Consider the following 17,587-nt stretch of genomic DNA (forward strand, 5'->3'; position numbering starts at 1 on the left):
CGCCTTCAGAGCTGCATACTGACCTCCGACCCCGCTGACCCACTCAACTTGACTCTACCGGCAGCTTACTTTACTTAATATAATATATTTCTCTATGTATTTTCTATGATCTATGCCTATTCTCTCCTCTCCTCTACCTGTCCTCCCCCTTCTCCTCTCTCTATCCAGCCATCCATCAGCAGGAGGGTCCTCCTACATGAGCCTGGTCCTGCTCAAGGTTTCTTCCTGTTAACGTGGAGTTTTTCCTTGCCACTGTTGCTTGTTTGGGGTCAGGCCCTGGGATTCTGTAAAGCGCCTAGAAACAATTTTGATTGTAAAAGACACTATATAAATAAGGATGGATGGGTGTATTGATTGATTAAAGTAAATTTTTTGTTAATATTGTCATGAACTGGAAACAGCGCTCTTAATATACAGGTGATATAATGACAAAAGAAAAATGTTGATGATGTTCTGAGGAAATTGGGAATGGAAGATGGGGATGAAAAGAACATTTTGAACTATGTGCAGGTGAAAAAGAAATTTTTAAATGGTTGACCTGTCATTCCGAATGTCAAAAAGGACGTAAAAAAGGATAAATGAGAGAGGACCAGAAGGAAGTAATGCAACAACACGGATTCCAACTACCGTTAAAATCAAAAGAAGAAGAAAAAGCTGGGCGGGTACCTGCATATGTGGTGGACTGTTTTCTTGCTCACACTCCAAAGCCGTAGGGGGCGATAGTGTATTGTTTTAAAAGTTGTAGAAAAGAAAAATAATTTGGACTGCTTTCAAAATAGGATCGCTGTTATTTAATTTCGCTGTAAGGACTTACAAAGTTTGTTACTGTGACATTTATATTCAATTTACGCTACGGTATCTGTTAACTAACACGGTTGTTTATAAATCATTAAAAAGCGCTGTAAGGTTTACCATTTGTCCTGGTTCCAGGGAAGAATAGTGAAACGCCATCAATACACTACCAGTAAGTATGAAACGACGTAGTTTGTTCAATTAATTAAATTTAGTCTGCAGTTTACCATTTTAGATATACCATGAACATGGTACAGTTTGTTTGTTTTCATTATGTGGATCGCTGGTACGTATGCTAATGATGATATGGATACGAGATATCGTGCTACCTTTATGTTGACATTTGAACTGTCCAAATTGTATACGTGTTTAATTTGTATCAATTCATGCTGCCTTTCGGCAAGAGACGGGCTACACCCTGGACGGGCTGCCAGCTTGTTGCAGGCTAGTACACTATATAAAAACAAGCAATGGCACTCACATTTGCAGACAGGCCATTTTATTTTAGCAAATTCACATATCCTGTAAAATCATGTCATTGGACTGTGAGAGTAAGGTGTAGTACATTGATGTGTAATATACGATAATCCGAGCCGCATCCACACCCCGCGTGTTTATCCACGTTACAGTAAAGAAAATCGTTGCAATGCATTTCCATAAACGAGGAGCGTAGACATTAATGTAATTGTGTTTTATTACTTAAAAAACAAAAAACAGACACAGTAAACACACCCAGCTGTGAGAGAAATTAAGTGGAGAAATGATGATGCAAGCTAAGGATCAGGACATATAGGGCAGTTTTTACCAGAGAGTGTAAATTTTGAAACATTATTCTGTCTGCAGACAAATAGACGATAAACAAGACTCGGGATGCCTCTGTTCTTCAAAAAGAAGCCCAGCGAAGACTCCAAGAAAAAACTGGAATTTCAGTTGTGTCTGGTGATTAGATTGGTTTCCTTTTTAAATGATATGAAATTATACTATTTATTCTCAAGTTCCTAAAACATATTTGTCTCAAAAGACAGAGATTTGAGTTTAATTTTGAACTTAATATATGTAGCTTCCCGATTGTGGAAGCATAGCAGCATGTATTTTGTCGGAAATAAATTATATCTATAACAATTAATAATTATTGGGTTTTAGTCAAAGGAGGCAGGCGCTGATGACGTCCTGGATATCTCTGCCTGCGAACTCTCAGAGGTGAGTTTTATTTCTAGTTTGACTTGAGGGATATAAATTATTTCTTGTTAAATCATTTAGTCATTCTATGTCTAAAATCTTCAGTTTTTCCATTGATTACTGATTCAGTCAGTGGAGTCTACGGTTGTTTTCCCACATTATTAATGTGTCATTATCCAAATATTTCCGTGGTGTTTAGTTGTTTAAAAAGTGATCATTTTTTATGTTAATTGTGTTTGCTGCATTACACTAACCTATCCTGGACCATTTCTGCCACAGGTTCCTACTAGTGCCTATTCCATTTGCAAGGTTATACAGAAAAAGGTAAGGACATTTTTAAGAGATAAAGAAATAAAGGTGTGTTTGTGCATGTGTGCTGCAAGTTGAGTCCATATGTCCTCTCTTTCAGGTCCTGATTCTCCATAACAATGAGTTGAGGTCACTTGTGCCTAAGGGTTGTGATATCGGTACACTTGCCACATTAAAGGTAATTAAAATATTAGTTAAACGTTTTTAATGTTTGTCTTTAATGTACACCAGGAAGCCACAGCAATGAAATATTGAAAATATGAAAATATCTATTCTTTCAGTGTCTTAGTGGAATGCACAGATACATATGCAAAAAAAATAATCTTCGAGTGGTGCAAATATTATTAACAGTAATCTTCACTATTTTATTGTAGTGGGATAGGTGATACAGGTTCACACAATAAAAAAGAAAACTGTATTTATCCAAAAGGTTTTGGATTTGCATGAGAACAAGCTCACTTCACTTCCAGAGGACATTGGGAAACTGACATCATTGCAGGTAGAGCTATTTTAAAATTAGATTTTAGTAGACATGAAGAGATAACAAGTGATGCTTTGTATTTTTGGTCCGACTTATCAGATTCTTAACGTGGAGAAGAACCGCTTAAAATCTCTGCCACCTTCTATTGGAGATCTGCAGCTTCTGCAGACTCTTAATGTGAAGGGTATGATTTTAACAGCTTAGTACCAGTGAGACAGAAAATGAACAAGTGCCAAAAACATTTTCTTTTTCCCCAATGTGTGGTTAGGAAACTGTCTATGTGAACTGCCGTTTTCAATTGGTTCTCTGAGTAGCCTGCGAACCTTGAATGTCAGTGACAACAACATTGTCCAGCTGCCCAAACAACTGGCTTACATCCGTACCCTTGAGGTGTGTCTTAAAATTATAGCTATCCCTACCAGATCATACAGTGTATATTAGTTTAAACAAATCCTTCATGTGTTATCACAGACCTTTACCCTTGATGCTGCCATGATGACCTATCCACCTTCATCTGTGTGTGTTGAGGGTACAGAGAGCATCCAGCGATTCCTCTGCTCTGGTGAGACTCCACTCATCCTCCCAAGACATGTGTGATTTTCATAGCAATATAATTTGTTGACTCTTAGAGTGCATTTAAACTAGGGCCACTTGTTCCGTGCCAAAGCCGAAATGTCCCCATCCCCTTTTAGGCCCCTACCCCCGATTTATTATATATTTTTTCTTAACTAATTAAGATCGGCTTTTTCAGGGCTTAACTGTGCTCGAAAAATAGATTTATGCAGAAATGGCTTTACTGCGCCACCTCAGGTCAGGTCCAACATTTAGACTTTAAGGTTCCATTGTGACCTTATGTTTCTAATTTTCATGCCTAATTCTTTTGAAAACTCCTCCTAGAGCATTGATGGGATTGTCTTCAATCTTCTTTGACCTGTGCAATCTAGAGTCATGGGTACTGATAAATTGCAAAGAGAACAATCACTTCATTTAAAGTTAAATACTTGGGCAGTTCTATTTACTTGCCTACAACAAGAAAAAAAAATCAAATTGAACAATTACACGACTCGCATTTGTCACAGGATATTTTGATCTGCCGTTTCTACTGATCATTAGCACTAGCATGGCCTCACTATCTGTTTAACCTGTCTCACCTTGTGTCTGTTCAGTGTGTGAAATTATTACTCTTCTACCTCCTTTAGTGAAGGCAATAGGTGCAGAAGCTCATTTATGGATCCAGAGGTGAGACTCTGTGATCTTTGACAGTCGGAGGTCACCAGAATTAATGTAGTGTCGGTGTGTAATCACGCCAAAATGATGTTGGACATTCTCTGGCCCCCTATTAAATCTGGCCAGCGATGAAATGTTTAGTCACATGTCGTTGATTCATCTCTGGCTGTCACGGTGGTGCCCCGAAAACCAGGTGTCCTTAGGAGACAATTGGAACAATTTCTGGGGAAAATCATGGTCTGATTCGGAGAGACAGTGTCCATCCCACCCGGGATGCTTCTCTCATTTCTAAGAACTTGGTCAATTTTCTTAGACCCAAAGTGACCTGACAAACCAGTCACTTTATGAATAAAGACTGAGCTTCTGGAACATGAAGCAAGCCCTGCATGACATGTTGCTTGCCCTCTGTGATGACACAGGAGTTTGTTGCTTGGCCTCCAGCCGTCACATCCGACATGCCAGCCCCCTGACGTTCATGGTAGTGTGAGGGTCCTATCAATGCTGCTAGCAGCTTTAGTTCAAACTTTTTTATACATGGTTGCCATAGTGGGAAAACATTGCTCACTTTTTATTCATTTGTTTTTCTAATTTTTAGAACAGTCTGACCCAAATGTCCAGATTTATTGACCACGCAAGGTTGTGACTATGTGGTAAATGCATAATGTTCACATTACGTGACTTTTTGTGACTTATGTATGTGACTGTGCTTGAACACCTGTACAGTGCACTATTCCTCCAACTGTGTCATTCCATGGAGGCGTGCTGTGATTTCGCACTCACACTGTCACTCAATCTATATAGTCACTGTTACAATCAAAATAGTCTATAGGCATTTTACAGAATCCCAGGGCCTGACCTCCAACAAGCAATGGTGGCAGGAAAAACTCTCCTTTAACAGGAAGAAACCTTGAGCAGGACCAGTGGGGAGGGGGAACCCTCCTGCTGATGGTCTGCTGGGTAGAGAGGGAGGAAATAAAGGGGAGGACAGGTAGAGGAGAGAATAGGCAGAGATCATGCAAGTACATTAATCACAACAAGCAGTAAGTGTTGGGTCATTGGTGTCAAAGGTCGGCAGGACCCTGGGACCTCCAGTCCATACTCGGTGCAGATGTTCCTGTACACTATGCCAGCCACCTAGTTATGCCGCTCCATGTATGCCTTGCCTGCTAGCATCATGCACCCTGCTGTGATGTGCTGGACTGTCTCAGGGGCATCTCCACACAGTCTGCACCTGGGGTCTTGTCTGGTATGGTAGACCCTGGCCTCTATTGTTATGGTGCTCAGGGCCTGTTCTTGTGCAGCCATGATTAGTGCCTCTGTGCTGTCTTTCAGCCCGGCCTTTGTCAGCCACTGGTATGTTTTCTCGGTGTGTGTGTGGGTGGGTGGGTGTGTGTATGTGAACATATACACATACATATATACATCCATATACATATATAATTTCATGAATAAGTCGGTCCGGAATGTAAGTTGCAGGACCAGCCAACCTATGAAAGAAAGTACAACTTATAGTTCGGAAAATACGGCAATGATATTTTTTACTTTAGTGTGCTTTGTTAAGGTGCTGTGAGGCCCTGCTGATTCTTCTCCTGATTCTGGCAGGCCTACATGATGAAGCAGATGATTATGCAGCTTTTTTTAGGAGGGGTCCCTATTGCAGGTTGATAGTGATGTGAAAATCTAAGAATATTGAAGGATAATGGGGATTCTACGTACCGATAGTGTATTCTTTTCTTTTTTTTATGCTAGTGATTGTGTCATCAATCGTGGAGTGGGATTGAAACTTCATTCTGTTCTATTGCACAAGGTTGTTCTTTACCATGAAATAGTTCGTGTTGAAGTGGTGTTTGGCCAGTGTTGCCAATTGAAGTTGCCGTCTGCTGAGCTCAGTCATGTTGCAAGTGTGTATATTTTGCATAATCTTTAACAAATGGTTTCCTAGTTAATTTCTATACCTCTGTAAAGTTACCAGTTTTTCATCAAATCAATCTTTATTAATATAGTGTCTTATACAATCAAAATTGTTTCAAGGCGCTTTCCAGAATCCCAGGGCCTAACCCCAGACAAGCAACAGTGGCAAGGAAAAACTCCCCTTTAACAGGAAGAAACCTTGAGCAGGAACATGCTCATGTAGGGGGACCCTCCTGCTGATGGCCGGCTGGGTAAAGAGAGAGGAGAGGGAGAGGAGAATCTCGCATATATGGGCAGGTGTTGAAACTGCTGCGCATTTAACAGAACCAATCATAGGCTTATCACGGCAAGAACCAAGGGGCACTGGAACGGTTCCTACCAACTCTGAAGTCTCTACTACTTACTTATTGTACTGACTTAGATCAGTGCTGGGAAAAACAGCTCTCATGCTTAAAGTTCTCTGCTAAGGAACCTCTACAAGAGAGTACAGGCTTAAGCCCCAATGAGCTGCTTTTAGAACATATGGTTTGGGAACCCTCGACAGTAATGAAACATGATTGCGTTGACCGAGCAGCTAAGAATCTAATCGACCGTCTGTCCTGTTACCTTTTCCATTAAATTTCTGTCCCTGTATCTTGAAAGACATTGTAGATCTTCAATTATCTTTTCAAATGTTCATTTTTAGACCAGATTACATACATAGTTTATAAAGTGCATAAACCACCAATATGCTCAATGTATAACTATATTTGGATTTCATTATTTGTAATCTCTGGAGATGCAGCTTTATTTAGGGAGTTGGGTTGCCTTATTTGGAAGTAGATGGTTAAATGCATGTTGTTCTTTGTTTGTTTTCAGAGGTTGTGATTGAATACTGCCCACCATCCCAGTATCTGCTGCCAGTGCTGGAACATGACTGTGGCAAACAGGATACCAACAGTTTTGACAGCCTTGAGGAAGCCTGGAAGGTTCAATGTCCAATATACTAACACAAATAACACTTTGTGAGTGATAGTAGCTGTATTAATACAGAATTGTATAAGTCACAGTTTTCACTCCTTTCCAGAATAAATTCAGCAACTATGAGAAGAGAAAGGTGAGGGACTCAAGTGACCCAGTCTACATTCTATTCAGCCTTGTTTGGATATATTTTATATTTTCATTTTCACATCAGTTTAATTTAAAAATAAATTTGAAAATGAGCACTTTTAGTCTTTCACAATCATTTCCCCCGTTTATCAAATGAAATGTATTACATTTCATTAGCAGTTAATAATAAACTATCTCTGCTTTTGCTGTATAGTGTGAGTGCATGTGTAGGTGACCTGTACCTCTGTCCTGCAGGAGGAGAAGCAGCAGCAAAAACTTGATTTTGAACGACACCTGGAGGAGAAGCAAAAAGAACACACACAGCTTTTTCTCATGAACATCGCCCACAAGGAAAGCATGCTCAGCTCAGTCCGACAGGTACACAACTTGCATTAAATAAATAAACAAATAAAAAAATGTGTTATTTTACGTAAGAATTTGACACTGGCTACGAACTAGACTCCATTGATATGGAATGATATACAATCATCTGTTACCCAGACAAATGTGGGGAACAACACTAACATGTAACCACGTTTTTAATCTAACTATTCAAAGATCTGGCATTATCTGAATTGGTAACTAAATTCACTTCTTCGTTCTATCAATTAGTACTCTGAAATACTTAAATACATTACAACAAACATAACTTCTTAAAGCTCATCTATGCACAGAAGTTTTTTCTTTCCACACAAGTGTAGAGCTTTCTAAAAGAAAAAGGAAAAAATGGGTCAATCAGAAAGTCAATGTCCCCTCCAAATTCAAATCTAATACAGGCACTTCATTAGTGTATTTAAAATTAGCTTTCAATTTTGGTTTTATGTAGGAGCAAGAGCGTCTCGAACACGGGGTCAGCCAGCAGCAGAAGGTCCAGGATGCAGAAAGGATGCTGATGTTGGAGAAGGTCCGACAGGCTGAAGATGATATCAGCAGTCGCATCAACAACATGCTGATGGACAACAACAGGTAAAAATCATGCGTGTTCATCTGTTCACTATTTCTGAATTTCTGGTAACTTTTTATTGTTTATTCAGGCAGAAAAAGAGTGCAGCCTTTTTTCAAGCCCTGGAAGAAGATCGGTGAGCAGTGACCTTGATGATGTCTTTCTGACAGCTTTTTCTTTCCACCTTCAACACCCTTTTTATCAATCAATGAATCAATCACTCTTTATTTATATAGCGTCTGTTACAATCAAAATTGTTTCTAGGCACTTTACAGAATCCCAGGGCCTGACCCCCAACAAACAACAGTGGCAAGGAAAAACTCCCCTTTAACAGGAAGAAACCTTGAGCAGGACCAGGTTCATGTAAGGGGACCCTCCTGCTGATGGCCGGCTGGGTAGAGAGGGAGGAGAGGGGGTAGGACAGGTAGAGGAGAGAATAGGTAGACCATAGAAATATATTATTATATTACAGTGGGACCTCTACTTACGAAATTAATTCGTTCCAGAAGTTGTTTCGTAACCTGAAAATTACGTAAGTAGAGACGTGTTTTCCATGTAAATGCCCTAATCCGTTCCAAGCATGTAACAAATACATGTTACCATTAGATTACCGCACAATAAATGTAGGAATTCAGTGCAAAGCTTCTCCAGGAACAAAGTGAACTTTTTTACAGGCTAATCTTACATTAGCTGTCATTACTAGCAACGAACGGTAACACTTGTGGTAACCCCACAATCTAATGGACAAACATACGAACACCCACAATAAATAAAAGTTAAACGAAGGCGACACTGTACAGATTGACGTTCCTCCTAGCCAATGGGATGACAGGAAAATGCTAGGTGATAGCCAATGGCACAGCAGCTACAAGCAAGTTTACGTTCGCTAAACTCCGCGAGCTGCGAGTAGCAGCGGTAGCGTATTTTTGCCTTTCGTATCCTGAAATTTCTTTTGTAACAAGAGTAAATCATTTCCCGTTAAGACGTTTCGTAACCTGAAAATTTCGCATGTAGAGATGTTCGTAAGTAAAGGTCCCACTGTAATTAAAATAAGCTGCCGGTAGAGTTGAGTGGGTCAGCGGGGTCGGAGGCCAGTAAGTCAGCTTACAGCTATGAAGGCGGCGATACCTGTAGATGAATACAGAAGACAGGGGAGGGGAGAAGCAGAAAAACTACACAAGAAATAACATCACTGGTCTACTTGGTGGAGAGGAGAACAAAGCAGAGCGTGACCCAGTGGGGTAACCCAGTGGGGTAACCCAGTGGGGTGACCCAGTGGGGTGACCCAGTGGGGTGACCCATTGGGGTGACCCAGTGGGGTGACGCAGTGGGGTGACCCAGTGGGGTTAGGAGGCCTGACAGGTGATCGTGTTTCTGGACCCTGGCAGCCTCAGCCTACTAAGATGTTAACCTAATAATTAGACGACCCCCTAAGTATGATAATTTGTATGTCTAGGATAATAACTGCAACTACAGAATTAGTGACAATAAGCTTTTTCAAAGAGGTAGGTTTTTATATAGCACTCTACATTCCACGTAGGTGTTTTTATGGAGTCAGAAAAAAAAAAAACATCCCCAATAATACACTTAAATTCATTACACTGGGTGATGTATTCCTATCCTATAAATCCTATAAAATTTTATTTGGTAAATAAGCCCCCTCATGGCGGTGGAGGTATGGATTTTGGTGATGGGGAACAACAGTAATCCATGGTCAAGAGCATAAGAGTACCACAGCGAATTAACCACCATGACCTCAGAATGCAGATGTTGTAACAGGTAGGGTGTCCTTTACTCAAAGGAAAACAGGTCTATTAAAATCTCTGTGTTCTAAAAAAAAAAAAGAGAGAGAGAAAAAGAAAAACCTTCTGATCTTATTGAGTACTGTATTTAGTTTTAAAAAATATCTAACTTTTATCACTGCAATCGTGAGAAGTTTAACTGAAGAGACTGTTAACATCCTAATTTAAACATCTTAAATAGGAATAAAAAAAGAAAAATCTAAACACGGGAAAACACATGAACCGCAATCTCCTGGTTTGAAATAATCACAACCTGTCACTTTGATAAATGTATATTTTACCCCTTTTTTATTTTCTGGCGCTTTTGCATAATCACTTAAGTTTTTTGTTTTGTCTTCAGCATCCGGATGGAGCATTTGGCTGCCATCACACAGGAAGAAGCAAATTCACTGAGGAAGAAGGAGGTAGCAGGTCAGCTGTTCTATGGAGTTTTTTTGGTTTTGTTTTACTTGGTGACGACATTGCAACAAATTATTGCTTGGAAATGTACGTTTTTCGAGTAGTGAATGTGGTCATTTAAAAAAACAAGATTTTCTTGGGGAAAAAAATCCTTTGAATATCAGCAATACTTTTTTCAATGATCTGTGTTGTACATTTCAAATTAGTGGCCATATTTATTCAAAGCCTTGCTTATACCAACTCTTTTGCCAGTCTCACTCTGGAAATTACATTTCAAAGTAAATCATCTGCACCGTTATTCATATCATCCATTATTATCAGCTGTGGTGCACATCATTACCTTGTCAAAAAGCACAGTCTTTGACTATAAACACCATGAACATCTTATTTTGCTATATTGTCCTAAATTGAGCCATCACGGACAGCTAGTGAGCATTCAACAAATAAAAGGTTAAAATGTTATATTTTTGTTTATCAGATTGGGCAGTCACATAACCCGCACTAAATATAGTTTTTATTCTTTCATTCAGCTTTTATTGTGAACAGGCATTTATCTTCAACTGCGTAATCAGCTCCAGGTTCACTCATGCATTATACTGCTTAATCATTTTAAATTCAAGTGGTTTTGTGGGTATTTTAATCTGAAACCAGTAAGTATAATATGTATATGTGACTGAATCCTACTGGAAAAAGACTTGTCAGTGATCAAATCACATCAAGATCATGTTTAGGTTGTCAGCTATCTGAACATGGCTCCTTTATTCTATTCCTCATCATTTTAGTGGCCATGCAAAGGATGCTCTCAGATAGCAGTACCATGAGTCTCCTGCACGAGGTCAACGATGTCCGCAGACAGACTCTAGTGTCTGAGACCTGCAAAAGGTACAACTGAAACACAAACCCTAATCAGCTAATATATGTTAGCTCTCAAATCAAATATTTTAGAGAAGTAATTGATCTGAAATCACCTTCTGTTTTGGGACAGTATGGAGTATTTTGACAGAAAGTTTGATAGGGTGATGTCCCTGCAGCTTTTGGACAAATCTAAAGCCATTACCCAAATCATACAGGAGGTGAGATCTGGTTAGTGTAGAAAAAAACAAGGCATGGTGGAGTATTTATATAACTAATCATATGTTGTTATTTTTGTCTGTAGGAGGAGATGCAGAAAGCTGCATTTCAGGCCCTGCAGCTGCAGAAAGATGCCGTGCACAACTACATTCGTGACCAGGTCTTTGTATGATAATCTAGATAGCAAAGGGTTAAGGCCAAACATGTCATTTCAGATATCTCTCTCTTTTCATGGCCACATTATCCCTTTTGGGATCATGGAGTCTGTCCCAGCTGCATATGGTTGAAGGCAGGGTACACCCCTGAATGAGTCTGTCAGCTCATCACGGGTGTTGGGAGCCAAAGGTTCCCTATGCAAGCATTTGGGGGTCGGTACCTTGCAAAAAAAAACAAAAGCAGGGGCTGGCTCCATACTAACAGAACACCTTCCAAATTTTGTCTGTTCCAGGGCTTGAACCAAGTTTCATAGTCCTGTCCCCTACAGGCTGACCTACCATTGCCCTATTTCAGATATATTTTGTGCAAAAAGAGTGGAAATTGGGGGCTGTTTAATTATTGAAAGTTACTCACATACTTTTGATAAAGATAAAAAGGTAGTTTTGATAAACTGTACAAACCTGTGGTTTGTACAGTTTGACCAGCCATAAATTTAAGATCCTGGTGAATCTGATTCAGTACTCAGACATGTTACTCCACATGTTGCATTCAACATACTGTGTCAGTGTACATTTTGTTCCCACAATACATGTTGTATTGATGTAAGCAAGTATTGATTCATGTTTGTACCGGTGCTTAAACATTTTAAGACCCTTCCTGTCTTGTTATGCCGATGGACTTCAGACCAAAATTACTCAAAGATTCACTCTTTTAAGATGGACCCCTTCCAAAAAGTAGCCTATTTCAGAGACAAATATATTTTGGTTTACAGTAAATTTAATGTATATGAATAGGTGTATGCTCTGTAGGTTCAAGGAGTTTTCTCCAGTTGTTAAGCTGCTATAAATACTTTGTTTGTTTTTATTCAGTAACGATCTACGTCAAATCTCAGTATACTGTAGCTCTTTTGACTCATCTTAAGTAATTTATTTTAGCCTCTTTGGTTCTCAGTTGGATGCCCGTGATGAACTTGAGTTTTGTTAATCAGTCAACCATGTCATTAGCGCTTTCATCCAAATTTCAGTTTTGGAACACATCTCTTATGTTGGCTTCATGTTTGCTTCTCCACTGTCTCCAGATTAAGCTAATAGAGGATGATTTAAAGCAGCTGACTAAATTAGAGATTAAAAGACGCAATCTGGACACTGAGAACTTGCAGGTGGGTGCACCTACTTTTTTGCCTTTTTTGCCACTTTATACCTTTTTTTTTTATTATTGTCATTGAAGGAATTGCTTTGTCACATCTCCATGACAACATATTCAAAATGATTTACACTTCTTCAAACCACACAATACCATGTACATGGTAATTCCATTGAGTAGTGGGTGTATCTAAATGTGTAGTCATGGTGCCTCAACAGATGTGTTTGTGTGCAGGAGTTTTTGGTGGAGCAGCGAAGCGCTCTTAGTGGCATGCTGCAGCAGTTAATGAAACAAAGAGACCAAAGAGAGCAAGAACTCCGTCAGGTTCTGGTGAGCACACACTCGGTAGTGGTAGTTCTAGTGATAGTAGTACTGTGTGTGTGAGTGTGTGTCAAGTGTTCATGTCTGTGTAGATTCTCAATCATCCAGGTCATTGTATCCAAGGTAGTTTTCTCTGTCAACTGGACTGGGTTTCTTCTCTTGAAAACGTTTCGCCTTCTATCCAGAAGGGTTCTTCAGTTCTGAAATCGCTGCGATTTCAGAACTGAAGAACCCTTCTGGATAGAAGGCGAAACGTTTTCAAGAGAAGAAACCCAGTCCAGTTGACAGAGAAAACTACCTTGGAGTCAAGTGTTCATATTTTGCAGTTTTACACTAATTAATATGAACACATTATCTTTAAAAAGCTGGAATTGAAAATGCAAGTAAATAAACATATTTGGATCTAAATTTTATAGTTCACTCTCTGTACTACCCAAAAATAAGCCCCATTTATATAACTTTTGTGATAGCAGTAATAAAATACATTATAATATTTTGTGTATAAAGTTCCACACTAAAGTTCTGACTATTTTATGTCATTTTAAGAGAAGCATGTGAATTGCTGTGCTTCTTTAACCAGGCTAAAAACTTTAAAGATGAGGTTATAAATTAAAGTAATTACACCTTTCTGTAACCTTTATAGTGTTACTGTGGCAATAGGATTGAAAGTGACTACTTTATACTGGATGTGAATGAAAAAAAATGTTTTTTAATATGAAACATGAAGTTACACCTTTCACCCAGTGCAAGATGTTGTCTCTGCTAGAAGTAAGTTTTTAGACGTATGAATCATACAGTGCAGTTGGGAGTACTCATATGAATCAGATGATTTTGAGTGTGATTTGGACTCTTGTGTTTTATCAGTAAAAAAAAAACAAGCAGATGTACAATGATGTACAATGTTGCCAATTCTGTAGGTGGTCAAAAAGATACAGAGCTCCTCCTCTCAAATGAAAGTGACTCATGGGAAATGTGGGAAATCTTTAAAATTTCTAGCCATTTGCAGTTATTGTTGTCCAAATTTTCCCAATTTATAAACTCTATTAATAATTTAAACTTAAATAATGGGATAATGCCAAAGTCATTAGCCCATTGTTATGCTTATGCTTTAGAATTACTGTATCTAAAAAAATTAAATACAATAATTCTAATTTTTAGAAGACTCCAATGGGGTCACAGTTGTATCTGGATATTTAGGGAACTTGTTCTACCGTGGGAGTAAGTGGCAACAGATTATGCATCTTCATTTTCGTCCTTGATGACTTTCACTGATGGTAGAAATTAATGTGCGTCTTGTTTGCTGTTGTCTTCACCCTTTGATCTTGTCATTATTTATTTATTTTTTTAGGTCGAGATGCAGCTGAAGTCAGACTCCAACCAGCAGAATTACTGGATGATCCAGTACCAGAGGCTACTGAACACCAAACCACTGACTCTGCGTATGCAGGTGCAGAGGGTGTCATGGAGGGCAGTGATCAACATAATGTCCAGGCAAGCTCATGCATAATCTGCATGTTTCTGACAGGAGGCTGGCGTGGAGACTGGACTGGTCAACATGCTGTGCAAACTGTCTGCTCAGCACTATCTGCCCATCCTGGTTCATCATAAAGTCACCACGGAGTCTTTGCGCCACATGAAGTCATCAGACCTAAAGAAGGTCTGTGTTCAACATTATTACCCTTTAATCAGTTGGTTATTTCCTCATCATTCCTAGTTATTAATAAGGCATCAGTTACTTCGACTAAGAATTTTTTTCAGGATTAAATAGTTAACCTATATAAATTTTCTATTCTCAGTGTGAATATTTTCTGATTTCTTTCCCAATTTTTCAGAGCCAATTGATTTTTTTTGTGTGTGTTTGCGTGCCAAAAAAATCTCCATCATTGACATTTACATTGACATTTTATAAACCAAACAGCTCATACATGATTCAAATCGTGATAAACGTCATAAGTACTTTATTTTTAATAAACAATTATTATACCACTATGCTATAATTTTTTTAATATAGTGGTAAGGCTCTACATTGTTAAGAACACTGTAAATCCATAATATATTAAACTGATTAAATTATTACAATAATGTCAGCATTAAATCAAATCAATCTTCAAATCAAATCAATCTTTATTTATATAGCGTCTTTTACAATCAAAATTGTTTCAAGGCGCTTTCCAGAATCCCAGGGCCTAACCACAGACAAGCAACAGTGGCAAGGAAAAACTCCCCTTTAAATGTTCGCTTCCCAGTTACAACAGGCCTTTCTCTATTGAATTACTATCTTCTTCTTTGCACTAGTAATTCTATTTATCTATTTAGATTAGTGAATATTGAAGGTTGAATTAATGAAATTTTGAAATAATTTTTGGAGTTTTATTTTTTTCAGCTTGGGATTCATGAAATTGGAGTGCAGAAGGCTCTTCTAAACTGGGCTCAGGAGAATAACCCTGAAAGTATGTAACACACATCACATAAACTGGAATTATTATTAGATCAGACAAATGACATCAGCACCATGTAAACTTTATTTCTTTCTTAGATATTCCGATCAATCAATGCAAATTAATATTGCAGAAGATGGTACTTTATGCCCTCTAAATTTATTAAACTTGCTATAACTAAAGAAATGGACAAGGGCAAGATATCAGTAGTCAAGCAAAATAAAGTTAAAGATTGCTGATTTACTGAATGCTGTTGTTAGTGTTTATCAGTGGTCATCTGCACAGTAGATAGCTGGTATTCCCTCCAGTTACTTTAGAGGTGAAATATTTCCAAAAAGCTAAAGGAAGGCCAGTTTAAGTTTTGAATCTAAAAGTTCTCAAATATTATACAATTACATACTGTAATCAATGCATTTCAGCATATATTAAGGGTGATGATTGGCCATCTTTTTCACTTTCTGCAGCAGCATCTCAGAAGAATGATGAGGCAGCATCCGTGCCCATGGCGTCACCTCCTTTAACCCCATCATTACTTCCCAATGCCATTGTCTTTCATGCCCCCAGCTCCCCTGTCACCCCTGGGACCCCCGTTACACCTTCAGCTCCCAGCCCTGTGGAGGGGCCAGGCATCTCCGAGTGTGTGGTCTGCATGGAGGCTGCGGTATTTCATTTTATTGATACATATAAGTAGTTTTTTATTAGACAGTGTTTAATCATAATTTCCTCCTGTTTGTCTGTCCAGGCTCAGATCATCTTTTTGCCCTGTGGTCATGTTTGCTGCTGTCAGGTGTGCAGCGGTGCATTGCAGGGATGTCCTCTGTGTCGCAGCACCATATTACAGTGTGTTCGTCTTTACCATGGCTAAACCCAGAGGCAACAACACTGTGCTGATCTCTTGCATCCTGTGTATTTATGCGTCATATACTAAAGCTGCTGTGAGTTCACCTTGTTATGGTAAATGATTTGAGCCACAATACTCCTATTAAAATAGTACTTTGTATGTGCTGTTGGAACCATTTTTAATATTTCCCTTTCTTTTATCTTTATTCTGTTCAGGCATACAAACAATGTAAACAATTTCAGGTGTTTCAGTCTGATTTTTCTTCATGTTCCACATTTTCAACTGATACAGGCCTTTATCCATGTTTACTGAACCCGTTTCATTATTTGTCTCCATTTGTCTCGGGTTTTGATTTTTTTTTTTCATTTTAAATCTATTTTGTGAAAGTAAGCAAGCCTATGCAGATCTAAGCAAAGCAAGACACCTTTAATCATTGGAAGATTAAAATAATATTTTTAACATTGCAACTACTCTCTTTTTCATTTCACGAACCTTAATGTCCTGATTTTATTTTTTATTTGCCATTGTTATTTGACCCAATTTTCCATCTTGCGGTTATTTAAATGTATTTACTGTATATTCTACCTATATACCAATGTATATAATACGTCACAACTAAATGAAGGCAAAATTATTCACTTCACTCTTGCATGCTTTGAAGCGCTCTTAACCTTGTTACATTCGTATGTTTCAGGAGCTATCTTTACCTGTTACATATGAATGTTGGCTCTGTATAAAACTTGTCATCGGGGTTGCTATGAAGTGTTAAATTTCGCTCATCTTAGCCTAGGATAGCCCTACCTGAGAGATGTATTGCAAATAAACAAGCGACCGTGCTGAAATAGATTTGGTACAATCCTGTTGAGTGTCTTGTCACATTATTAGATGGTTTTATTTTAGAAAGTGAAACCCATAGAAAGCTGAAATATAGATTACACAAGGTGAAATATATTTAAAAATTTATATTTTTAATGATAATGAAAACCCCAAATTCAGTGACTCGGAAAATTAAACAAAAAAAAATTAAAAAGCATATTTTAAGCAGAAATGTCATTTCTTAAAAGAATATCCATATGCACTCAATACTTAGTGCACGAATCAGTGCAGGGCTATTCAATTAATTTGGACTTGGGGCCTGTTCATGAATCTGAGGCAAAATAAAGGGCCAGAGAATATGAGTAAGCATGGTAACAAATAAAGAAATTGCTACAACAGAAAGCGTCAATATATTCTATTTTGTAAATGCAGAACAACTTATCCATATAAATTCACACATAGACTACTACTGTAATAACTTTAGTCTAGTCTGAACATAAATCACCATAAGAATCAGTCCCGGTCAGCCATATCGCACAATCTCCATCAACATAAATAAAAGCAAAGTGCATATAACAATATAACAGTAAATTATCTTTTGTTAAGACAATGTATTTCAAATTACACCCAGTTTAGGTGAGCCATATCGGGTTTTTTTTGTTTTTTTTA

The 17,587-nt window shown here is 38.3% G+C and overlaps 1 protein-coding gene across 5 annotated transcripts; it reads left to right on the top strand.

Annotated features, from left to right (window-relative positions):
- Positions 1 to 691: 691 nt before the first annotated feature.
- lrsam1 (leucine rich repeat and sterile alpha motif containing 1) lies at positions 692 to 16,955 on the top strand. 5 transcript variants are annotated; one of them, XM_011620113.2, is made up of 26 exons: positions 693 to 802; positions 898 to 964; positions 1,636 to 1,731; positions 1,936 to 1,992; positions 2,251 to 2,295; positions 2,381 to 2,458; positions 2,711 to 2,779; positions 2,861 to 2,945; positions 3,030 to 3,151; positions 3,233 to 3,323; positions 6,758 to 6,867; positions 6,966 to 6,995; positions 7,244 to 7,366; positions 7,815 to 7,954; positions 8,023 to 8,067; positions 10,074 to 10,144; positions 10,915 to 11,014; positions 11,118 to 11,205; positions 11,289 to 11,363; positions 12,438 to 12,518; positions 12,737 to 12,832; positions 14,172 to 14,270; positions 14,349 to 14,480; positions 15,207 to 15,273; positions 15,726 to 15,922; positions 16,004 to 16,955. In XM_011620113.2, exons 3-26 carry the CDS (start codon positions 1,663 to 1,665, stop codon positions 16,124 to 16,126), a joined length of 2,193 nt encoding a protein of 730 aa, XP_011618415.1. In that variant the 5' UTR covers positions 693 to 802; positions 898 to 964; positions 1,636 to 1,662; the 3' UTR covers positions 16,127 to 16,955. The 5 variants fall into 5 exon arrangements, with proteins under 5 accessions (XP_029693662.1, XP_011618415.1, XP_003978791.1 ...); XM_003978742.3 differs by having other exon boundaries at positions 693 to 964; XM_029837801.1 differs by having other exon boundaries at positions 693 to 964; positions 15,729 to 15,922.
- Positions 16,956 to 17,587: the final 632 nt, after the last annotated feature.

Source organism: Takifugu rubripes, chromosome 6 (genome assembly GCF_901000725.2).
Source record: "Takifugu rubripes chromosome 6, fTakRub1.2, whole genome shotgun sequence".
NCBI lineage: Eukaryota > Metazoa > Chordata > Actinopteri > Tetraodontiformes > Tetraodontidae > Takifugu > Takifugu rubripes.